Source organism: Pristiophorus japonicus, chromosome 8 (assembly GCF_044704955.1).
Source record: "Pristiophorus japonicus isolate sPriJap1 chromosome 8, sPriJap1.hap1, whole genome shotgun sequence".
NCBI lineage: Eukaryota > Metazoa > Chordata > Chondrichthyes > Pristiophoridae > Pristiophorus > Pristiophorus japonicus.
In genome coordinates, this window is record NC_091984.1 from 234,614,284 (window position 1) to 234,639,777 (window position 25,494).

The window sequence follows — 25,494 nt, forward strand, 5'->3', positions numbered from 1 at the left end:
ATTGTAATTGGCTTTTTTTCATAAAATATGATTTATAAAATAACTTCTAAGCATTATTACATTTGTTAATATTTAGTTTGTGTTCTTTTACATCCATTCCCTGCTCGCATGGTTGACTGTGGTTTTACTGGATGTGCTTTCATAAATCATAGTACAGCCTGTACAATAAGACTGATTAAACCAATAGTTCTTAATATTTTACAACTCAATTTTAGAGACAATGCTTCGAGCCATTTATCTGCCTCTTTGACATAAAGTTAAGTTTCACCATTGAGCACTGGTGATAGGTATCCAATGCAACAAGTTACAACGGATACACAGTTGAGAAAGCAGTGATCATGGTTCTTGGATACGGGAGTTATTTTGCTATTTCTTTAGTATGGAAATGTATTCCCTGTATGGTTGGTACAGTCTTGAATACTTCAGTTTCCACAGCCACCACTGCAGCACAATTTTAATGCCACTCCCAACTGACCTTTCACAATCGGGGTTCTGGGGTGGAGTTTAGGTGTTTTCTCTTCTCCCAGAGAATTGCAGACCTGTAGAATGGGCTGCTGGTTCGTGCGGTGAATGTTGATTCACTGTATTCCTTCAAGAGAGAGCTAGAGTTGTTCCTGGCTGGGGTGTCGTTCATCTTGTACAAGAGGTAGGTACCCTGTCGGAGTCAGTGTGGTCTCCCGGACTAGTTTTGATCACCTAAAGGGATCGGAGTAGAATTTTCCAGATTATTTTTTCTAATTGGCCGGGGTTTTTATCTTTTCTTTCCCCTCCTCTCCCAGGAGATCTTCCAGGTGAATAAGGAATGTCAATATCATGATGTATAAGGCATCACACTACATGGGGCGGGTGATGTGGACCAGTTGGTCTTTTCATGCCTGTTATTTTTATATAGCTAGTATGTTCTTATTCATTTTTGGGATGTGGTCCTCGCTGACAATGCTGGCATTTATTGCCCATCCCTTGTTGTCACAACCGAGTGTGGTTTGGTTGGCAGCTAAGAGTAGACCATGTTGATGTGGGAATGGAGTCACACATGTGCTATAAGGTCAGCAGGTTTCCTTCCCTAAAGGACATTTGTGAACCAGTTGGGATTTTACGACAATTTGACAGCTTCATGGTCACTTTTACTGGTGCCAGCTTTTTATTTTCAGATTTTAAAAATTGAATTGAAATTCTCAAACTGCAACGGTTGGGCTGGAATTCACATTTTCGGGATTATCAGTCCAGGCCTTGGGGTTACGAGTCCAATAAGATAATCACTGCACTATCATAGCTTCCAAATCTCAAAGGCGGCAGAGATTTCCAAGCTTTGTGGTTCAGTGGACAGCTTGGGTGCTTACATTGGAGCCTCGCAGGTCACATATAAAGTTTAAAGTCTGGATTTTCGGCTTTTATGTTTTTGGGGCGATAATGGTGGCGGGGCGGTAAAGTTAGCAGCCGGGAATAGTTGGTGCCTCAGTAGGTAAGTTTTGACAACTGGGCCCTGCATCAGGGAGCGCAGCACTAAGAAAGGTGTTGTACACTTCTCTTGGCGCTAGGACGAGAAAATCCCGAGCTAAAGAGCCAGCCCGGGAGCTGCCTGGCGGTGGTGGGTGAAAAAAAACTTTAAAACCCCACTAAAACATTCCCAAAATATTGCCCGTGCCACCACAACACAAATCGCTAAAAAAAAAATTAAAAGAAAAAACAATCACACTTACCCTCAGGAGTCCATTGCTCACCTCTTCGCCCTTGGACCACCCTGATTTCCCAGGTGGTCATTGCGAGGCACAATTCCAGGCAGACAGGAGTTCAAACTCGCGCTGGCGACGCAACCAGGGGGGTTGCACACCGGCGCAGTTTTTCCCGGCGGTGCTACTCCACAGCACTCGCAAAACCGGACCCAAGGATCGCCGCGGGGCGCTGGAGGCTGACCGCCCGCGCAGAACACCTCACCCCCGCCATTGCCGCAGCTCCAGGGTGAAAAACTAAGCGCAGATGATCCAAAAATCCAGCCTAAATGTTGTGACTTGATAATATCTGAAGCTGTAGGTACTAACAAAAAGAGTTGGTGTGATTTAAGATTTATTCACCATTGTGATCTTTCCAAAACCAGGGGCTCGTAAAATTCACAGGAGTAACCATAAAGTGAAATAATATAAGCACAACAACTTGTATTTATATAGCGCCTTTAATGTAGTAAAATGTCCCAAGGCGCGTCACAGGATCGTTATCAAACAACATTTGACAGAGCCACGAGATATTAGGACAGGTGACCAAACGCTTGGTCAAAGAGTTAGGTTTTAAGGAGCGTCTTAAAGAAGGAGAGAGGTAGCGAGGCGGAGAGGTTTTACAGAAGGAATTCCAGAGCTTGGGGCCTAGGCAGCACAAGAACTGAGTTGCCTAGGCTTTGTGGGCTGGGTCACCAGGACTTCTGGGCCAGCTATGGTCGATGGGCTGCATTTTACGCACCCAGCGTTAATGCATTCTGGTTCGTCGGGCCCTGAGATGTCTTTTGTTGAGTGTTGGGCAGAGCAGGCAGCAGAATGTACAAATGGTGTGCTTTGTAAAAATCCGTTAGTTACTAACCATTGCAAGTAGTTGTTTGGTGGAGTGTGCTGGGCCTCGGTGTTTCCTTTCTCCCCACCCCTCCAGCCCCATCTCATTTCGGAGAGATTTTTGTAAAGAGCTGTCAACATTGGTGAAACGATGAAAGTGACATTTACGATCAACAGGATAATAAACTCATTGAAGCACAGTTGTGTTTATTGTTAAGAGCAACATGGATCAACACGCTTAGAAAACGATGACGAAAGGATCGACTCTGCCTCCTCGCCACAGACGCTGCCTGACCTCCTGAGATTTCCAGCATTTTCTGTTTTTATTCCAGGTTCCAGCATCCACAGTATTTTGGTTTTGTATTAGAAAACCAAAACAGGTGATTGTCATTTCCAATGAGTGACACTTCTCAAGCCTGTTGATGCTTTTAATATTTCAGGAGATTTGCAAGTGCTTAGCATTTATAGGAGACTTTTAGGAAACATCAGAGTCAGCCCCTCAACATACCAACAAGTACCATGGACTTGACTCTGCCACACTATTTACTATGCTGTGGTATGTAGTTTTCATGAAAAAAAGGACAATCATAATGCAATCTCCAAAACACCAGGGGATTGTAAAAATCTGTTAGTTACTTATTGTAAAAATCTGTTCCAGGCCTTAAGTCACCAAAATCCATTTTTCTCTTGAAAACATTGAATCCCCCTCGGGTGTGCTACGGACAGTCCTCCAGTAGCTTAGACAGTTTGAAGGCGGCTATTCAACTATGGAGGGTATTGCACCTGACATTCACACCTGCATTTTTCATCAGGGATAGCCATCAGAAATGGGAATCGTAGCTGAATTTCACATGTCCATCTCCCGCCAGTATCCCATGGATGCTGCCAGTCTGGCCAGCGAACCTATATCTTCCTGGTTATGTATGACTATCGCGCCGTGGCATGAGGCGACACTAGTACAGGTGGAGCCTTGGACCCACTTCTGGTATATGTTGGGATCCCCCCCATCCTTCCACTCCACACTATCCCCTCCCCACCCGGGGTTACTGCTTTCCGACAGACACCAGCATCTGCCCCCCCACTTGTCCTTCTCCACCCCCTCCCACCATTTCCTTCCCCTTTCTCACTCCCCCTCTCCTTCACCTCCCCCTTCTCATTTTCTTCTTTCCCCCTTTTTCTATTCCTTCTCTCCTCCTGTTTCCCTTCTCTTCCCCCCCCCGTTTTCCTTCTTTCCCCTATCCTTTCCCGATTTTCCTCTTTCTCCTTCCCCCTCCCCCCATCTCCTCCCTTCCCATTTCCCCTACCCCCACCCTCCTCCCCATTTCCCCCATTCTCCCTCCCCCTTTTCCCCGCCCCTTATTTTGTCCCCCCTTTCCCCCCACCCTTTTGCCCCCTTGCCCCCCCACCCTTTTGACACCCCCACCCTTTTGACACCCCCTGCCCCCCACCCTTTTGACACCCCACCCCCTTGCCCCCCCATTTTGCTCCCTTGCGCCCTCCATTTTGCCCCCTGCCCCTCCCTTTTGCCCCCGCCCCTCCCATTTGCCCCTCTCCGCCCCCTCCCTTTTGCCACCCCCCCGCTCCCTTTTGTCCCCCCTCCCCCACTCCCCGTTCCCTTTTGTCCCCCCCATCCCTTTTGTCCCCCCCATCCCTTTTGTCCCCTCTACCTCCCTATTGTCCCCCATGCCCCCTCCCTATTGTCCTCGCCGCCCCCTCCCTATTGTCCTCGTCCCTTTTGCCCCCCGCCCCCTGTCCCCCCCTTGCCTCCTGTGACCCCGCCCCTTGCCTTTTGCCCCCTCCCTTTTCCCCTCTGCCCGCCCTTTCCTGCCCTCCCCTGCCCGCCTCTTACCCTACCCCCCTGCCCCGTTCCCCCCCCTGCCCACCTACCCCCTCTGCCCAGTTACCTCCTCCCCCCTGCCCTCTAGCCCCCTTACCCCCCTGCCCTCTTACTCCCTTAACCCCTTACCCCACTGCCCTCATACCCCCCTGCCCTTCTTACCCCCCCTTACCGCCCTGCCCCTTCCCTCTTACCCCCTGCCCTCTTGCCTCCTTAACCCCTGCCCTCTTACTCTCTTAACCCCTGCCCCCTTGCCCTCTTAACCCCTGCCCTCTTACTCCCTTAACCCCTGCCCCCTTACCCCACTGCCCTCTTACCCCCTTACTCCCCTGCCCCCTTACCCCCTGCTCTCTCACCCCCTTACCCCCCTGCTCTCTCACCCTCTTACCCTCCCGCCCTCTTACCCCCCTGCCCTCTTACCCCCTTATACCCCTCTGCCCTCTTACCCCCTTCCCTCTTGCCCCCACACTCCCTGCCCTCTTGCCCCCACACCCCCTGCCCTCTTACCCCCTACCCATCTTAACCCCCTGCCCTCTTACCCCCTTACCCTCACCCCTCCTGCCCTCTTACCCCCTTCTCTCTTATCCCCCTGCTCTCTTACCCCCTCACCCCCTCTTACCCCTCCTGCCCTCTTGACCCCTTACCCTCTTGCCCCCTTAACCCCCTGCCCTCTTACCCCCTAGCCCTCTTAATCCCCTAGCCCTCTTAACCCCTTGCCCCCCAGCCCTCTTACCCCCTGCCCTCTTAACCCCCTGCTCTCTTACCCTCTTACCCCTCCTGCTCTCTTACCCCCCCTGCCCTCTTACCCCCTTTCCCTCAACCCTCTTGCCCCCTTACCCCTCTTGCCCCCTGCTCTTACCCTCTTACCCCCTGCCCTCTTACCCCCTTACCCTCACCCCTCCTGCCCTCTTACCCCCTTCTCTCTTATCCCCCTGCTCTCTTACCCTCTTACCCCCTCACCCCCTCTTACCCCTCCTGCCCTCTTATCCTACCCTCTTGACCCCTTACCCTCTTAACCCCCTTGCCCTCTTAACCCCCTAGCCCTCTTAACCCCTTGCCCCCCAGCCCTCTTACCCCCTTAACCCCCTGCTCTCTTACCCTCTTACCCCTCCTGCTCTCTTACCCCCCCTGCCCTCTTACCCCCTTTCCCTCAACCCTCTTGCCCCCTTACCCCTCTTGCCCCCTTACCCCCTGCTCTTACCCTCTTACCCCCTGCCCTCTTACCCCCTTACCCTCACCCCTCCTGCCCTCTTACCCCCTTCTCTCTTATCCCCCTGCTCTCTTACCCTCTTACCCCCTCACCCCCTCTTACCCCTCCTGCCCTCTTATCCTACCCTCTTGACCCCTTACCCTCTTAACCCCCTTGCCCTCTTAACCCCCTAGCCCTCTTAACCCCTTGCCCCCCAGCCCTCTTACCCCCTTAACCCCCTGCTCTCTTACCCTCTTACCCCTCCTGCTCTCTTACCCCCCCTGCCCTCTTACCCCCTTTCCCTCAACCCTCTTGCCCCCTTACCCCTCTTGCCCCCTTACCCCCTGCTCTTACCCTCTTACCCCCTGCCCTCTTACCCCCTTACCCTCACCCCTCCTGCCCTCTTACCCCCTTCTCTCTTATCCCCCTGCTCTCTTACCCTCTTACCCCCTCACCCCCTCCTGCCCTCTTATCCTACCCTCTTGACCCCTTACCCTCTTAACCCCCTTGCCCTCTTAACCCCCTAGCCCTCTTAACCCCTTGCCCCCCAGCCCTCTTACCCCCTGCCCTCTTAACCCCCTGCACTCTTACCCTCTTACCCCTCCTGCTCTCTTACCCCCCCTGCCCTCTTACCCCCTTTCCCTCAACCCTCTTGCCCCCTTACCCCTCTTGCCCCCTTACCCCCTGCTCTTACCCCCTTACCCTCACCCCCCTGCCCTCTTACCCCCTGCTCTCTTATCCCCCTGCTCTCTTACCCTCTTACCCCCCTTCCCTTTTACCCTCACCCCTCCTGCCCTCTTAACCCCTGCTCTCTTACCCTACCCCCTACCCTCTTACCCCCCCTAGCCCTCTTATCCCCCTGCCCCCTTACCCCCTGCCCTCTACCCCCTTGCTCTCTTGCCCCCCTGTCCTCTCGCACCCTTGCCCCCCCTCGCCCTCTTTTACCCCCTTTGCCCGCCCCCCCCCTGCCCTCTGTTACCTTCTGCAGCGCTCGAGCGCGGGCGGTTGGCGAGCGCGCGGGGAGAAAGGAGGGTGTGAGGGGGGGGGGGGGTGTGTGTGAGGAAAGCGCGCAGGCGCAGCCGGCGCCGGGGCGCGCGAGAGTGGAATGAGAAAAAAAAGTCATCCCCCCCCCCCCCCCTCTCCCCGGAGCGCCCGCACGGCGCCTGCGCGGCGCCTCGGTGCTGAAGTGCGCAGGTCCTTGGGGCTGAAAACCCTTAAAGCTGGCAAGTCCTGAATGATAAAAAAACAGGCGTCCCGGACCGCTGACTCGAGGATTTCCATTGCAGTAAGCAAAGTTTTCACCCAGGCTAGTTGCCTCGGCTGTCTCCATGCTGGCTGCGGGCCTGCATTGTTTTCTGTTGTGAGGAAGAAGGAAAGAGGAGGAGGAGGAAAAAGCGGGTGTTTATTTATTTTAATTTCTTCTCCCCTCCTTTTTTTTTTCCTGAGGTAAAAAATTTTTTTTTTTCACCTCAGAATTTTTTTTTTTGGGGAGGGGAAGAGAGCGAGCGAGAGAGCGCGAGAAATATGGAGGGCCCACGGTGTAGTGGGCTGAAGCAGAGCCGGCGATCCCGCTCGCAGAGGGACCGGGTGAGGAGACGGGAGGCGGCGAACCGCAATGCCCGGCCCCACAGTCCTTCCTCGGGCTCCGACAGGGACGACAAGCCGAGCCCCGGCCAGACGGCGGCGATGCCGGCCCCGTCCCGCTGCTGCCGGCCCCCCCGCCGCAAGAGAAGGGCATCCAGCTCCCAGGAAGAGGACATCATCGACGGCTTCGCGATCGCCAGCTTCACCACCCTGGAGGCTTTGGAGGTAAGACACGAGCAGCCCTACCCTGCCGTTGCACCACTGCTGGGGTGTGTGTGTGTGTGGGTGGGGGTGTGTGAGAGTGAGTGGGGGGCGGGGGGGGGGGTGCTTTGCCTATCTCTTTTTTTTTAACATTTATTAACAAAAAACAATTGCGTTCAATTGCTAGCACTTGCTATTGACAGTCCAGGCAATGCCAATTTATCCATTGCCTGATCGCTGAAAGCTCTGTGCGCACATAAGGTAAGCTTTATTGTCACGTTGTTGCTGTCCTTGTATATTTTTTTTTCATCAAGAAATATTCTGCACTGTTTGCAAAACAACAGGCTTATTTTTTCAGCCAAGCAATTTTTAACCTTTGAACCTTTCCTTCAAGCCGACTTATTTTGCTTTCTTTCTCAATCACTCTCTGGTGTGTTAAATATGTGGTATCCCATTGAAATAGTCCTTCTGAGTTGATGTTGAATTGGCCATGGGTAAAATCCTAGGAGATGTTGGCTGAGAAATGTCATGAGCTTATCTCTCACTTTTTTAAAAAAAAAGAAGTAATTGTGTTTAAAGACATCTTTTTCTCTTCCCTCCCCAATTCTGCTCAATGTGATGACTTGTAAGCATAACAGGAGTGGGTAAGAAAAGCTCTGAAATCTTGAGTTATACAAAACTGCCAACTTTTAGTGACATCACCATGAAGGTTCAAAGTTTAAAAATATGTATTTTGAAACTAATGTTGCCTGCGTAAAGCTATGAAGGAATCGAGTTTTTGTTCGAATACTTTGGTTGTGTGAAATAAGTTGGTGTGTGATTCCATAGTATTTTTCAGTTCCTTTTTGATTGCCAGAAAGCATGATTTTTTTTTTCTTCATTTCCATTCTTGATCTCGTCCATTTATCTTTGGGCACACTACAATGCTACTAAGTTATTCAGTGTGCTTTTGGATGTACTTGTTGGTACATTTTGTGCTGTCTGAAATTGTATTTTAATCTACTGTGGGACTTGAGCAGTTGCAGATTTAAGCTGCAGTGCTCCTTTAGTTGTCAAAAAAAATCACTTTATTCTCTTTCCCTACTTCCCTGCACCACCCCCCAGTGGGGTGAAACAGTTTGCCTGCTGCAAAATGTTATCAACTCTTGTCTATTTTTAAAATAATTAACTTCATAAATTAACTTTCAACAAGAAATATTAATTTTTCTACACTTGCTCCACTCACCTCATCTGAACTCTAGCCCTGTGATTGTTTGGAATCCAGCAGTTTAAAGCCAGGTTGCTAATGTGTGTACACAAACTATTCCTTTATTTCCAAAATTAACCTACACTGCAACAACTTTAATACATTTACAGTGGTTGCTGGTTCGAATTATTTTTTATCTTGGAAAAGTTTGGGATTCTTTAGATCCTAACTTGGGGAAGTGGAATAATTTTGTAACAACTGTGAGGTGTCGTAGATTGGAACACAAATTGAAGATTGCCCAAACTGTCGATTTTATAAGCTTGGACCTAGTGTTCTGCATTTAATGTCAGGAAAGGATATATCTTACCCAGTTGGGTGACTTTGTTTCATTGTCAGTGCCCTGGACATCAGCCATGTGTGTCAGCAGATTTTTATTTACCAAACTAGATTTGGAAAATATTTTTAAAAATGTATTGCTTACAAAATCTTATTTAAAAAAAAAAAAAAAAAAATTATTAACCTTTTATACTCTGTAAATGCCTGCAGGTAATTCCTGTAGTGTTAAATCCTATTGCGTATTGGAGTAGGTTATAAAAATTATGCCTTGGATGAAACTGGATTTCGGAACGATGAAGTTTTTCCCCTCTAAAATTGAATATGAAATTTAATATAATTGTGCTACAGGTTACAAGGGTCACAGCAGAAAGATGCAGTGAAAGGTTTTTCAAAATGGTGGTTAAACCAGGGGTATTTCAGAGTATATAGACTGGCTGAGGAAGAAAATGGAGTTGGGAAAGATTTTCAGCAGAGAAAGTTCACTGTAAATGCAGAAGTTATTTTCAGTTGGATGTGCTCTAGCACTTGGGAGCATGACCATAATAAAGTAAGTACCAATCCCCTGGTGTTAATCTGACTGTAGACATCAGGAGGATGGTCATTTCTGAAGTAAAACTATGATTTGACAATATTTGATTTAATTCATTGGCCATTTTTGTACTGTGTCCATGGTAAGATTATGAATGAGCATGTGCTAAAACTGCTACCTAATGTTGCAGGATGGCTTTAAAGCTGTATCGAATAGTGCCTGCTCTCACATTTTGGAAATATGTGGGCCACAATGCAAACTTGAATAATATACCAACCTTCCCCAATGTCAGGTGTATTTTGGTGACTGAAGCACATGGGCTAAAAATGTTATTCAAAAATACCAGTTTGGTGCAGTCTGAGACCTGCACATTACCAGAAATGCATCTACCATCAATTTGTGTGGGATACTTAGCTGCAGGATTTGAGATTTGAAATTAAACTCGTGTGAAGTAGATGTTTTAATTGATGTTTTAAACTGATTCTGCTGGTGTGGATAGTTCCAGGTTTATTGATTGTCTGTCTAAATATGAAAAATCTTGGAATTAAATACTGTGTGATTCTTGGTATTTTTTTAAATGCTGATTTTTAAAATGTTACATTGTCCACAAACTAAATTATTTAAAACTGATGGTTAGCTGTCTGAGATAAAATGCTTCCCTATTTTGTTATGCCATTGTGACATTTTTGTTATGAGATGCACTGCCTAGCAAGCAGTCTTTTAGTGACTGTTTCGCAAATGTTGCATATTGTATGATCTGAGAATCCTGCTTGCTCTATGTAGGAATTGCTGACTAGATACAGAATGTGTAAGAAAAAAAAATTCCCATATATTGTTTTTGGGGGATTTTCAGGTGTACATTCCCCAATGACTGACTAAAAATACTTTTATACGTGTTCATTTATTAATTTGACTCTGTTTTCACTTTGGCTTGTGTGGTGCTGCCATTTTTATTCAGTCCAAAACTGCTTATTTTTACAATTTGAATTTGACTCTGGATTGCTGCTGATGCAAATGATGCTGAGTTAAATCATGCATTGTGATTGTAGAACATAGGAACAGGAGTAGGCCATTCAGCCCCTTGAGCCTGTTCTGCCATTTAGTGAGATCATGGCTGATCATCCTAATTCCATTTACTTGCCTTAGCTCCAGATTCTTGAATACTCTTAGATACATTTTTGCTAGCCATCTCGAATTTAAAATTATTAATTGAGAGTCTCACACTTCTGCCACCTTTTTTTGTATGAAGGAGTGTTTCCTAACTTTTCTTATGAATTTGTTGGCTTCTAATTTAAGGTTATGTCCTCTTGTCCTAGAATCTCCCACCAGTGAAAAAAGGTTACAACACTGTTAAATTTAGTGTTCTTAAAATGACCAGCATTTACTGAAGTTAAAATAAAATCACTGGACGTGAATGAATTCCTTATTCTTGCCAGCCTACTGCTGTTTTGTCAAAATGTTGCAGATTTTTAAGTAAATTACAGTTGAAGATATGATTACTCACACAGATTTTTAGTGGGGTCTATAAAATTACATTGTCATTTTACATTATTGATAATGTAAAACTTTGTCAAATTTTTTTTAATATGGTGCATTCTTAGGAGTTTAAAAAAAATGTATACGTGGTTTATACCTTATTTAGAAGATTAAATACAAATGCTATTAGCGTAGCTCAAAGAACAAAGTGTTATACAGATATTCTGAATTGGTAATTTGAGTTGCTGTGATGGTAGGTGTAGTTACATTTCATAACAATTGTAATAGATTTAAATAAATACGTTTGGTAAATGAATGTTTTTTTTCTCTTTGAACTGCTGAGACTGAGCGAAATGGATCTGTTTTAGTGATTTCCCTTAAGTGGGCATAGTTGAGCTTTTTTCCCTCATCCGAAGCAATTTAAAAAAAAAAGTGAGATCTACACAAACCATCTTTTAGCAGTTCCAAAGAGACTATATTTAATTTCTGCAAGATAGCATTTTAATGTTGGGTTCTCATTAAGTATGTGCTTGCTGTAAAAGAATGCTGAGTTTTGATGGCTCTTTACCATGTGTTTGACTTCAAACTTGGGCAAACTGTTCATTTATTAATTTGACTTGGTTTTCACTTTGAATGTGTGGTGCTGCCTTTTTTTTTGTTCAATGCAAAACATTACTTAGACTTGGGTAACCTCATGCTTCCAATACTTGTCTGTTTGTGAACGACATTGAACATCTTGGCTTAAAGTAATCCTTTCCAGCAACTAGGTGGTAGCTGATGATAGGTTACATTACAGTACAGTGATGACCTTGAATAATTATACCAGTTTTAGATTGGTATTGCTGGCGAGTTACAAAAAGACAGAAGTATTTCATTAAGATGTGTATTTTTGTAATAAATAAAACAAATCATAGCGAAAGAATACCATTTCCTTAATTTACATGTTGCCATGTGAACAGGGGAACGTGTAGAGCCTAAATGTTGACACCTTTACTTTAACAGTGCATGCATCAATAATTGAGAGTAAAAGTTGTGGAAATACTGAGCATTTATCTGTATTTGTGGTGCTAAATATTACTGTACCTGAAGATCTGACTTGTCCTTTTTTAGTGTGGTGTCACTAATTGTGCTTTTAAAATATGACACATACTGTGTGTGTATTGAACTTCTTCTGAGCGTTTGGATAATTTAAACAGTAACCCACATTAGTTATAACTGCCTTGTACTAGACCTATTGGATTTGTTATCATTACTGTGTGCGAGAACGACTTGCCTGGCTGACCCCATCTCAGAATTTCCTATTTAGCAACATATGTGGGCTTTTTACTCAAGTCCTCCTGACAATGACTTGGTCATTAAAATAGTAAAATTGAATCTGTGTTTAGAATGCAATCAGGCTATGTAATTTATCATATCCTTAGGACTAAAGTATTTGAATGAAATTATGTGCATTACTAATTCATTAAGGTAAATGTTAAGTAACTGTAGGGACTCTGGAAACCAAATACAATATGTTTTAATCAAATTCCTTCTAAACAAATAATTGTATGCTTGCTTTAAATTATTCACACTGCAACAGAGAAAGCACTTTTTTGGATAAATGTACATTTCTGTCTCCAGCAAGTTTTTAAGCAAATTATGATGTACTGTGTAATTGTTTGATGGGTATAGAAAAGGTATAATGTTGCATGTGTATATTTCAATAGTCAGCAATTCTGTCTTTTAAACTGCAGAATAACATGGCTGCCTTGTTTGAGTGTAATAGTGCTCTCCAGAGCCTGGGATTAACACAGCCCTTGGGATTAACACAGTGGGGAGGTGGAGGAAAACTGCTCTGTTCCATTTTAGATTAGTTAGGCATCAGTGAAATGGTATTTTTAAACTGACATTTTCCTGGATTTTATATTTGGATTTTTTTTTTGCCGTGGTGGGGGTTGGGGAGGGTGGAAGGTGGTGAAGTTGCTGGTGGTGGTAAGAATGGGTATTGCAATATTTTAATAAATCTATGCAAAGTTATCTTTGGTATTTCTATGAAGGAGAAGTGAGAGTTAAGTGCAGGATTTTAATTAAAATATCTTTTTTGCAAGTCCTGCCAGCCATTTTTCTCTGCCAGTTTTGTAAGGAATTTTACAACATGGATGGTAGGAGACTGTTGAGTACATCATCATCCTTTTAGGATGAGTTGTGGAACCTTTTCAATATTGTCTGTGATCTAAATGCCAGAGTATTGTTGGATATTAAAATGTCATTTGAGGAATGCCGGTTAGTTTAACATCTGTAGTGGGGAAAATGCTTGAAGCTATCATTAAGGAAGAAATAGCGGGACATCTAGATAGGAATAGTGCATTCAAGCAGACGCAACATGGATTCATGAAGGGGAAATCAAGTTTAACTAATTTACTGGAATTCTTTGAGGATTATAACGAGCATGGTGGATAGAGGTGTACCGATGGATGTGTATTTAGATTTCCAAAAGGCATTCGATAAGGTGCCACACAAAAGGTTACTGCAGAAGATAAAGCTACGTGGAGTCAGAGGAAATGTTTTCGCATGGATAGAGAATTGGCTGGCTAACAGAAAGCAGAGAGTCGGGATAAATGGGTCCTTTTTCGGGTTGGAAATCGGTGGTTAGTGATGTGCCACAGGGATCGGTGCTGGGACCACACTGTTTACAATATACATAGATGACCTGGAAGAGGGGACAGAGTGTAGTGTAATGCAATTTGCAGATGACGCAAAGATTAGTGGGAAAGTGGGTTGTGTAGAGGACACAGAGGCTGCAAAGAGATTTAGATAGGTTAAGCGAATGGGCTAAGGTTTGGCAGATGGAATACAATGTTGGAAAATGTGAGGTCATCCACCTTGGAAAAAGAAACAGTAAAAGGGAATATTATTTGAATCGGTAGAAATTACAACATGCTGTGGTGCAGAGGGACCTGGAGGTCCTTGTGCATGAATCCCAAAAAGTTAGTTTGCAGGTGCGAATGGAATGTTGGCCTTCATTGCGAGAGGGATGGAGTACAAAAGCAGGGAGGTCCTGCTGCAACTGTACAGGGTATTGGTGAGGCCGCACCTGGAGTACTGCGTGCAGTTTTGGTCACCTTACTTAAGGAAGGATATACTAGCTTTGGAGGGGGTACGGAGATGATTCACCAGGCTGATTCCGGAGATGAGGGGGTTACCTTATGATAGATTGAGTAGACTGGGTCTTTACTTGTTGGAGTTCAGAAGGATGAGGGGTGATCTTATAGAAACATTTAAAATAATGAAAGGGATAGAGAAGATAGAGGCAGAGAGGTTGATTCCACTGGTCGGGGAGACTAGAACTAGGGGGCACAGCCTCAAAATACGGGGGAGCCAATTTAAAACCGAGTTGAGAAGGTTGTGAATCTGGAATTCTCTGCCCAAGAAAGCAGTTGAGGCTAGCTCATTGAATGTATTCAAATCACAGATCGATAGATTTTTAACCAATAAGGGAATTAAGGGTTATGGGGAGCGGGCGGGTAAGTGGAGCTGAGTCCATGGCCAGATCAGCCATGATCTTGTTGAATGGCGGAGCAGGCTCGAGGGGCTAGATGGCCTACGCCTGTTCCTAATTCTTATGTTCTTATGAATCCAAAATGTCTTTCTGGACAACCATGCCTGTGGTCATCAAATTTAAAATAACATCATCTGCAATACTTCTATATTTATTTAAAAAAAAATCCTGCTATGCAGGACATTGGAAATTCTGTTGTGCTGGATTTTTTTGACACAAAACTGGAATGAAGTGGGAGCCGTGTTCCGGCAGTGTTGATGTGCCTGATACAAGGTGGTGCGAGCTGATTTTGTAACCAGTTTTGTATTTCCATTCTTTTGCATTTCCTTTTGTATCATCTATCTTAATATAGTGTTTCTGTAATATAGTGACACTAAAAAAAGTTATGAAAAATATTCTATTATGGCATATCATTAAATTGTGACTGTAAATCCCATGATATAGCACTAACTCGTTAAAGTTAGTTTATGATGTAATGTGTTTGAGTTTGGGATTCCTACTGTTGGCTATTTTTAATGATTGTAGGTACAGAGCTTCCCATGGCTTACAACCCGAATTAGCATTTTACTAGTTGATCCTTAAAATGGTTTGTAAAAATTACTAACCTGTTAGCTCATTTCCATAGTAGGTATTTTGTGAGATGGTGTACAGAACATTGGTGTGGCATTAACTTTTAGCATAGGTCTGTTGTCATTCTTGCTACAATGCTGATCCTTTTTGAAGCTTGCAGTCTAGAATCAGGAACTGAGCTGATTTTCATTGACACTGGTTCCCTGACAGTCAGCGGTGTAAAATTTGGTAGAACTGATCCCTTCTGTTTTTTTTATTTACCCATTTAAATCCTCCAGCAATATGTCAGTGTAAATAAATGGATATTGTTTCATTTTCTTTTTTTAAATACTTCATTGTCGATGACCATGGTGCATGTGTTTTTTAGTAATTTGGATAAAAATTGTTAGTTAAATAAATATGCTTAAGTTAATTCTCATAATGGGATTAGTTTTCTGGGGGAGTCGATTCTAATGCTATTCAGTGTGTAGTTCACAGGGTGGTGGAAACATTGCGTTAGGGTATTTCTTTATTCCATGGTTAAACTTTGTTTCTTGTTTCTGTATCTTCACGTTCTTGTCCTGTGATTGTTTGTTTGCAGAATACCCCTTGCATGCCTGTGAGGTGCTTGCTGCCGCCCTTCAATTTATTTAATTCATTTACTTTGCAGTCCTGCATCCCTTATGTTTGGTTTTTTGACAGTGCCCTGACTCCTCTGCCCCAATGTCTCTCTCAGTCTGGGCTTCTCCAGTTAATCTGTCTGACTCATTCGCTCTTGTAAACATCTTAGCTATCTTGTGCACAATCAGATATATGTACATGAACACAATTGGTGGCATTTTTATGGCCCATATCTTTTGCAAATATTTAAGTTTACTTTTTACCTCTTTCTCTCGCCCTCTTCTCCTCTTCCCCCACCCCCCCTCATCTTCCATGGAATTGGTCATTCATATTGGGTATGGTTTCATAGGTGCCAACTGTGCTTTGATAGCTTGCCTAACTGAGTATTGGCAGTTATTTGATTGTGGGGACATCACAAATGAGCACGATTCTGTCCATGCAAATGCACTTTTTAAGCAGGGTTTATGGCTCATGATCAGTAACTAGACTTCTGGATGATGTTACCCACCCTGCCCTCACCCTTTGTTAGCCTGAAGGTACACATCAATTTAGCATGGCTATTACTGTCTGTCGCGCCCGCCCTTCCCCAACCCTTTGAAAGCAAACTCGGCGCCTAGTAAAATTTCACCTGGAATTGTTGTTAGAAACCATCAAGACCCTTGTTTATTTTGCCACTTGGCACCGTTCTTCACTGAGCTCCCAGTGGAAACACAGTTGCTAAATTTAACAGCCGTTCCCCCAAAAAAAGGTCTTCGATGCTGCAAGAGCAAGGTGAACTGAGCTGTTCACGTTTGTTAGTGTAGCGGATGACAGGAGAATGAGTCACGTAATGTTACGAGTACTTTTAAAATGTAAAAGTGTTAAGTTTGTGACATCTTACAAATCTTTGTAGTTATTCCTTGGTTGTAAAAAATACTATTTAACAACCTTCTTATTTAGGTTAAGAATCTTATTTTGTCATCAGGTTCTGAAACTTGGGCAGCTAGATTGAATATGAATATTCTATGGTTTTGACAATTTACATTTAAAGGACATTAGTATAGATTGTGTGGTTGTAATATATGCTGTGGTGGTCAAAAAATTTGGATTGTGCATACAACATAAGTTTCTGAATCTTGCAGTGCTGAGTTGTCTGATTGTTTGTTGGTATGGCAACCCGATATGGGCTGTGAGCTTGTGCCAAACTGTTAAAGCACACAGTGTACTTACTAATGGGTGGCTGGAAGGGAGGAAGAAAACAGCTATCATTGTAATTTTAAATAACATTACAGTTTTTTTTGACTGATTTAGAAACATAGAATCAGGAGTAGGCCATTCAGTTAGATCATGGCTGATCTGTACCGTAGCTCCATATCCCTTGATGCACTTACCTATCGATCTCTGTCTTAAATTTCAATTGCCCCAACATTCACAGCCTTTTGGAAGAAATAATTCCAGATTTCCACTGCCTTTCTGTGGGGCAAAAATGCTTCTGGATTTCATAGAAACATAGAAAATAGGTGCAGGAGTAGACCATTCGGCCTTTCGAGCCTGCACCACCATTCAATATGATCATGGCTGATCATGCAACTTCAGTACCCCATTTCTGCTTTCTCTCCATACCCCTTGATCCCTTTTAACTCACATTTAAGGATCACATTTAACTCCCTTTTGAATATATCTAACGAACTGGCTTCAACAACTTTCTGTGGTAGAGAATTCCACAGGTTCACAATTCTGAGTGAAGTTTCTCCTCATCTCGGTCCTAAATGGCTTACCCCTTATCCTTAGACTGTGACCCCTGGTTCTGGACTTCCCCCAACATCGGGAACATTCTTCCTGCATCTAACCTATCCAATCCTGTCAATTTTATATGTTTCCATGAGATCCCCTCATTCATCTAAATTCCAGTGAATACAAGCCTAGTCGATCCAGTCTGTCTTCATATGTCAGTCCTGCCATCCCAGGAATCTGGTAAACCTTCGCTGCACGCCCTCAATAGCAAGAATATCCTTCCTCAGATTAGGACACCAAAGGAAATACAAGCCAAGTTTATGCTACCTATCCTCAATTTGACTCTTAAGCCCTGGTAGAATTCCAGTGAAATCTACACTGTTCCCCCTTCCATGGTGTGTATTTTTCCTGAGTTTCAGTTCCCAAAACTGAATGGGGTCTGATTTTAACCACTGACATTTGTGGAAGGTTGATTAATTTGCAATTATGCTGGGAATATTCCAACTGTTCATCCTCACACTCCCTGACCATAAAGACACCTGTAATTATTGTTCTTGGAGAGTTGACAGCTAAGTTTTTGTTACATTCATTATACTATTTAGAAATAGTGTGAATTTATGAGAGCTAGTTGTAAAAGGCATGGCTGGTGTGTTCTGTAACTATCACCATTCAACTTTAGTCCAAGAATTATGTTCGCATGGCACTGTGCTTGAACCCTCAAGATTCCCCAGAAGGTATATTTTACTCTGGCTTTAAAAAAAAAAGACTGCACATCAACAAAGGATCACGTGTTGTAACTATAACATTACATTTTTGGGTGGTGGTGGGAGTGGAAGTTACTTGGGTACTGTACAAGGCTTTTTCCGTTTAAAAAAAAACTTGTTACAGAAACAAAAAACTTTATTTTACAGAAATTTTGAAATTTAACTTTAGGATCCTAATCTTTTTAGTGTTGCAACATAGCTGAGAAAGTTGCTAGTTCTTTCTGTAAATTAACTCATTATCAATTCAAAACATATATTTTAGTCAGTTCAGAATGAAAGGAAGGTTGCCTGTTGTCTGTTTTGACCCCAGGAGTACAGAACAGTCTGTGTGGGAAAAGCAGGTAAACAACGTATTTGAAGAGCTGTAATTCAACTACAGAAGAGTTTTTATACAGTTCCTGATACAATGCCGTGTACTACACTACTCGGCTAGTTGATGTCAGCCTTGACATAGTGGTAGAACCTCTGCCTCTGAGTCAGGTCGTGGCTTCAAGGCCTACTCCAGAGGCTTGAGCACACAATCCAGGCTGGCTGGCACTGAGGGAGTGCTGCACTGTTGGGAGGTGCTGTGTTTCGGATGAGATGTCAAACTGAGGCCCCTGATTCCATGGCATTTTAAGAGCAAGGGTGTGCTCCTTGGTGTCCTGGCAAATATTTATTCCTCAACCAACATCACTAAAAACAGATTATCTGTCCGTGTGTCTCATTGTTGTTTGTGGGACCTTAGTGTGCTGCATTTTCCTACATTTCCTACATTACAACAGTGCTTATAATTCAAAAGTACTTAACACAGGTAGTTATAAAGGGCTTTGGAATGTCCTTAGGACGGAAAGGTGCTGCATAAATGCCCTTTCCTAAGTCTGTAGCTGGCACTTCTACTTTGAAACAGTGCCATTGGTAGCAGAAATACAGTTCTCCTGCTGTCGATGGCACAGTCGTTAAGGGAGAAATCTCCAGCGTTTCAACAGCATTGTAGATTTTCATGGGTCTTGCAAACTGTGTAGTCAGATTCGACATCTCCTGTTGTAAGCCTACAAAATAGTTGTAGCTGCTAAGCATACAGATCTGTGCACCTGTATGCTCATGTTGTTACACAAAATCTCAGAACCAGGTCTGCAACAATTGCAGCTCCTACTGTGAAATCCTGACACTTCCTTGCACACACTATCTGTAGTAGCACTGCCAAGAAGATTTTTGCTCCAGTGGAATTTCTTCTTCTGACCAGAATTGCTTGGTGGGACTGTTTCAAGAGACTAATTTATCATCTCCTCCTCCTCCTCTTTCTCCCCCCCCCCCCCCCAATACATATATGGGCAGCAGTGAAAATGACCAGCTTGTCAAGCACAGGGTCCCATTTAAAATAAAATGGCTCTTGAATAGTCTGTGCTTAGGTGGTTCAGCACCAACTAAGATGAATGGTGGCGAATGGCCCCAGGACAGCAGCAGGTATTGTGAAATTGAAGGCACTGGAGATCAGGGATGAAGGAACCTTCATATGAATCAATCCTGCATCTCCATTTACATTGCACAAGAACACTTGCCTTACAATGGTGTTTTGCAGGCAGCACAACAGGAAATTATTTCTAAAAATAAATATGTATTGCAGTATATTTAAGCATAATACTTATCATTGTGTTGTAGAAATATTATGTCAGGTTAGCAATTAAGTGATGCTACCATCAGAAGGATTGGAGTCATGCTGTGCTTTTAAAGCACTAAAGCTTAGTGCTATGGAGGATAGGTGTGATTTCCCTCCCTCTGCCCCAACCACGCTCGATTCCCAATCTTCACTGGTGTTGGGTGGTGTAGAATAGAGGATGTGTGTGTCCTTTTTAAAAGGGAAAGACATTTGTAGGTGACACCTCCCAGCTGAAAATCAGCAGGAAGAGTGTTGTCTGAATCAGAAGTAATGCACCAATCAGTTTGGGTTTTTTTTTGCATTTTAATGTGGTCAGAGATGCCTTAATTGGTGACTTTGCAAACATCCTATTGTACACAAGTTAATTGAAACCACAGTTGCATCAGCATATAGCAGAGTTTGCAGGGAGATTACTTGGCATTCAGGTGTAAGTAATCCAGTGTGTGATTTGTATATTTATATATTTGGCACTGTAAAGACAGTTTTCCAAAGCTGGGGATCACCCATATATGATCCCAGATTGCTTTCAGAATTTTTTCCACCAACTACCATTATTGCCACCTTGGAATATCATCATAGACAGTCCCTCGAAATTCAGGAAGACTTGCTTCCACTCTATAAAAGTGAGTTCTCAGGTGACCGAACAGTCCAATATGGGAATTACAGTGTCTGTCATAGCTTGTCACCTTGGAATAGCTATGTCATTGGTGTGATGGTTGCAATGTAAAGATGGTAGGTCACCCATAATGGCAGGAGAATGTGAAATTTTGAACTGGATTAACGTAAACTGGCATTAGTGACCACAAGGGATGTGCTTTTGAGTTTCTAAAAATGTTGACCTTTTGTTAGAGTTTGTGTTGTTTCTGTTTCGTTGATAGGAGTAGGTATTTTTGGTCTGTTATCTGCCTATGCCAAAGTTGAGTTTCAACATGTAGAAACTTCATTCAAATTTGAAAATTCATGTGTTAAAATCATAACGAGAAATGTCTGTGCTTGGCTTTCAGACTGAGTTTAGTATAATCCCTTCAATCTGGCTGTAAACTTGCACTTACTTGGGATTTTGTTTTCAGTCTCTGGGAAAACCAGACAAAGTTTTGGAGTATAATATTAGTGCAAGATATGGAATTCCAGCTTTACTTTTAAAATTTAATTCCCTGGTTGTATAATTGAAGGGCCCAAACTGTGAATTCCTGAAACTTAAGTTTGCTGACTGTATATACAATGAAGTATATGAACTAATTTATATAAGATGGGGATGAAACCACCCTTGCCTCAAGGCTAAGTTGGGAAGTCAGCAGCATATTTCAGCATGCCGATACTTAACAATTTCCTGGTTCTGCTTTTAAACATGTCTAACAGTAAGTTAACTTGGCATTTAAAAGACATCTTGTGTAGATTGCTGTGTGTCATTGAGCTTCAAATGCCGTAGGGTTAGACCGATCTATGGCAGTGTTCGTTAAACATATTCAAAAGTTTCAGAAAGGGAATTGAAATCGCTGGCGTACAAGTTTTTAAATTCAATTCTCTCTTTCTTTCTTTTTTTCTCTCTCTCTCTCTCTCTCTCTCTCTCTCTCTCTCTCTCTCTCTCTCTCTCTTCTTTCTCTCTCTCTCTCTCTCTCTCTCTCTCTCCTCTCTTTCTCTCTCTCTCTCTCTCTTTCTCTCTCTCTCTCTCTCCTTTCTCTCTCTCTCTCTCCTTTTTCTCTCTCTCTCTCTCTCTCTCTCTCTCTCTCTCCTCTTTCTCTCTCTCTCTCTCTCTCTCTCTCTCTCTCTCTCTCTCTCTCTTCTCTCTCTCTCTCTCTCTCTTTCTCTCTCTCTTTCTCTCTCTCTTTCTCTCTCTCTTTCTCTCTCTCTCTCTCTCTCTCTCTCTCTCTCTCTCTCTCTCTCTTTCTCTCTCTCTCTCTCTCTCTCTCCTTTCTCTTTCTCTTTCCCCAACCCCAGCAATCTCGAAGTGAATGATGGGCTATTCAACTGTTCGCTTTCCATCGAATACGTACACAGGCGCAATTTTATAGTTTGGTTCACTCTCGGGGGCTCGGGAGCCTGACTTTTTAATTTCCCCTTTATTCCCTGCCCTTTCCAAAACCCAGGGCCATTGAGTCCCATTCCAGCAGCCCAGATGTTACTGCCTACCCCAGCCCAAATATAAGATTAAAAATCAAGAGTCTCAATTGGTACCTGTGTCAAAAATAAAACAATACACATTGAAAAATCAGAGGCTTAGTCATCCTGCTTATGGCCAGTTGTGAAGCACTTGGTGGGAGGAGACCGCCTGCTTGTCATCTTGAGCAGAGACTAACTGGGGCATAGTACTTTGGAGCAGGCAGCCAAAACCAGGATCTTAAAATAACTATTAAAATGTTAAAGTTGACATTTTTCTCCAAAAGAAAACACAGTTTTAATCAACATGGAATGACAGAGGATCTTTTCCTTTCCATCCAGGTAGTTTCTAGCCTGCAAATATAGGGCTTTCTTTTGCTGCAGTGGTTGAAAAAGACATCCTAAATTGTGAATGAGCTTGAGAGTGTGTATGCAGTATTTACTGAGCACTATATATTCTCCTCTTTATCATAATAGTTGTTGGTCTTGGACATAGGAGGACTCTATTAGTCATGAATCCAAAGTTAAATGTTTTCTGTTCCAGCTGAGATGCACACTAGGCCCCAGATAAGACTTAACCCATCAGAATACAGGAGCTATGAATCTCATGATTACTGTAATCCATAGCATCATTTTCAAATGTAAGTGATTTAAAATGTCTTGCAGATCTTCCTCTGATTAAAACAGGTGGAATACGACAAAAAATGTGGTTGACTGCAGTGTTTTTGTTCTGTTGTCATGTCCTACTGCTGGCTATAATTGGGTTTGTCGCAACATATTCCTTTTCTTCTGCATCCATTATTCCCTTAACCTCTGCTTTGTTGAAGGCGTTGAGTGATGTTGGCATATGATTCCATATAGACTCGTGGCCCAGAAGTATTAATTCCAAATGTATGAACCTAGACAATGATTAATAGTGTTTTTTCTAACTGGGATGGCAGGAATGAGATCTGATTCTGCACCCTCTTGCCCTCCCATCAATCGGGTTGATAATTCCTCATTAAAACATCCCAGTCCAGGTACCCTAAGGACAATTGGAATGTCCCCCAACTGCTACCCTGTCTGAGAGCGAAATTTGCACACATTGGAAAATGAACTAGAGCTGTTCTAGTCTGTCACTCGCCACATCTTGTTTCCAAAACCGATACACCATGTGTTCTGGATCTGAGCCATGCAGGCTCACAGTTAATTGATCAACTTAGACAGAAGCTTGGGGGAGGGAGAGGGAGGCATTACAGTTACACTCATTGGCCCAGGCTAATGAAGAGAAAATTAAGCCACGCTTCCACAAATTTCTGTTAACTCCGACTGAAGCTGGGTGTGTGTGGAAGTTGGATGAGGACTGACGGTGGCTTGGATTTTCTCGCTTCAAGTTGGCCTATTGGCTCCCTGTTCAGGCTTACTTCTGAAAAATAGCTAATAGGGTATCTGAGCATTATTTGCTACCCAGCATGAAATGCTGTATTCAGAAGAGTGGCAATGGGCTAAGAACATTAAAAATGCAATTAATCTTCCATTGGAAAGTGTTTACCCTGTGCTGCATGTTTTGTCTGGCTCAAATGAGAACTCGTCATGTGAGGAATGATTGGCAGAAACCCATATTCTAGAATCTGGCACAGTACTACTGTGCTACTCTCTAAGTGCATCTTTTACAATTCTGGAACATAACACATTGCTGTTAAATGTTGTTTTCCACCCGTGAAAGATAATTTTTGATTCTGTTGACCGATATAAGATCTCAATTCAGTGGGTTCTGGAACTATTTCAAAAAAGTACTGTACACATTCTTTTTCGTTACATTTTTAATTAAAGTCAGCTATTTCACTACCCAAACAGGTAGATTGCAAGAAAGCTACAGTGCTAATGTCCCCAAAGAGTATTTTGGTCATATACATTTGTTGGACCCTTTCTATTTATTGCACCTGGGCTGTATAAATGCCCCCCTGCTGTTACAGTTCTCGTGTTTTGAAACTTGGAAAAAAAAAGCCTCCAGTTCAACATAAATAACAATTTCAATCCAATCTGGCTGTCCTTTTTCATATATACCTCAAATCCCATGGCAATGAAGTGAACTGCTCTTAAAATTTAATTGGTCCCACACTCAAATTACCTTCAATCCCCTGCTTGCCCCTGTCCAGAATTTTTTAAGATAGACACTATATGGGAGAATAATTCAGTATTGAGTTTTACTAAGTCATCATCTGTTTCCTTTCTGCAGACTTTCATGTCTAAGGGCATGAAGTATCTAAAGTAGCAGGTGTTTAAGTGGTGAATTCCATGTCAAATGTCTTATTGGACTGCTATTATACAGTGGGAAAACTTGAGTACAGTTAATTCTTTTAAGGGAACAATGTGTTTGCCAGTATATTTCTAGTTAATAGGGTATTAGCAGGAATTTACATGTGTTTAATTTTGTTTTGAAATTGTTATAACTTGCAATTGTCAAACTGCAATATAGCAGCAGTTCTTGGCACAGGAGCTATACAAGCATCATGCAGAACATTCTGTGAAATTTAGACTGAAACTGATCAGATAATTTCCTCACCTCGTGGCTTAATGTTACCTAAATAGGAGTCTATAGCTTAAGATGAAGGAATCATTTTATAGGAACGCATAGAGAATTTTTCCAGTTCACTTTACACAGGTCACTTGTTTTAATCTCTCTATTTTTGGTTGCTCAATGCTATTAACCATTCCTTTAGAAAGGCTTGATAGATGCTTGCTCCAACTCTGCAATTAACTGGCAGATGTGCTTGAGTGGATTGGGGTAATGCCACTCTGAATATTTTCCTGCTTCACCATGTGAGGATACATGTGGCCTCCATTCAGCATCTCTACACAGCAACATGACAAATGTGTGGATAATCCTTGCTGCAAAACCATGAACAATCAATCCATGGCACAGTGTTTAATTAGCTGTGCCAGTGGAAGGTTGTAGCCTTCTGCTGGGTCTCCAGAGTAAATACTCAGATTTATATCACCGTGCTTGTTCTCAGTCAACATTTCCCTTTTTTATTGGCAGAATTCCAAACAAAAGTTGCATTTTACTGCCCAATGTCAGTGCACTAAGACTTGTATTTGTATAGCAAATGTAATAAAAGATCCTGCGATATTTCACAAAGGGGAGAACCGATTGAGCAGGGGTACAAGAATTAGGACATTTAACCCACTATGGTTGAAAAGTTTAGGTTTTAAAGTGGGATGAGAGAGATTGGGCAAGTAAGTTTAGAGTGCAAATTGCTAAAAGCTCTACCATCAATTGAGGACTGCTGGGAGTGTGGTTGCAGAGGCAAGTGAGCCCCAGGTGGGCAGAGGAAACGCTTCAAGGACTCCCTCAAAGCCTCCTTGATAAAGTGTAACATCCCCACTGGCACTGTGGAATCCCTGGCCCAAGACTGTCCTAAGTGGAGGAAGAGCATCTGGAAGGGCGCTGAGCACCCCAAGTCTCGTCACCGAGAGCCTGCAGAAACTAAGCGTAGACAGCGGAAGGAGCATGCGGGAAAACCAGGCTCCCCACCCACCCTTTTCCTCAACCACTATCTGTCCCACCTGTGACAGAGACTGTAATTCCCGCATTGGACTGTACAGCCGCCTGAGAACTCACTTTTAGAGTGGAAGCAAGTCTTCCTCGATTTTGAGGGACTGCCGATGATGATGCAGAGGACAAGGGTATGGAGGGATTTGTGAACCATATTTCA

At 43.3% G+C, this 25,494-nt stretch overlaps 1 protein-coding gene across 12 annotated transcripts in view; it reads left to right on the forward strand.

Annotated features, from left to right (window-relative positions):
* The first annotated feature begins 6,804 nt into the window (after positions 1–6,804).
* fbrsl1 (fibrosin-like 1) overlaps positions 6,805–25,494 on the forward strand; it is a 908,758-nt gene continuing 890,068 nt past the window's right edge. For all 12 annotated transcript variants that reach the window (XM_070888104.1, XM_070888109.1, XM_070888105.1 and 9 more), the window contains exon 1: positions 6,805–7,372. In XM_070888104.1, coding sequence (XP_070744205.1) covers positions 7,088–7,372 — 285 coding nt within the window. In that variant the 5' untranslated portion in view covers positions 6,805–7,087. The remainder of the gene's footprint in view (positions 7,373–25,494) is intronic.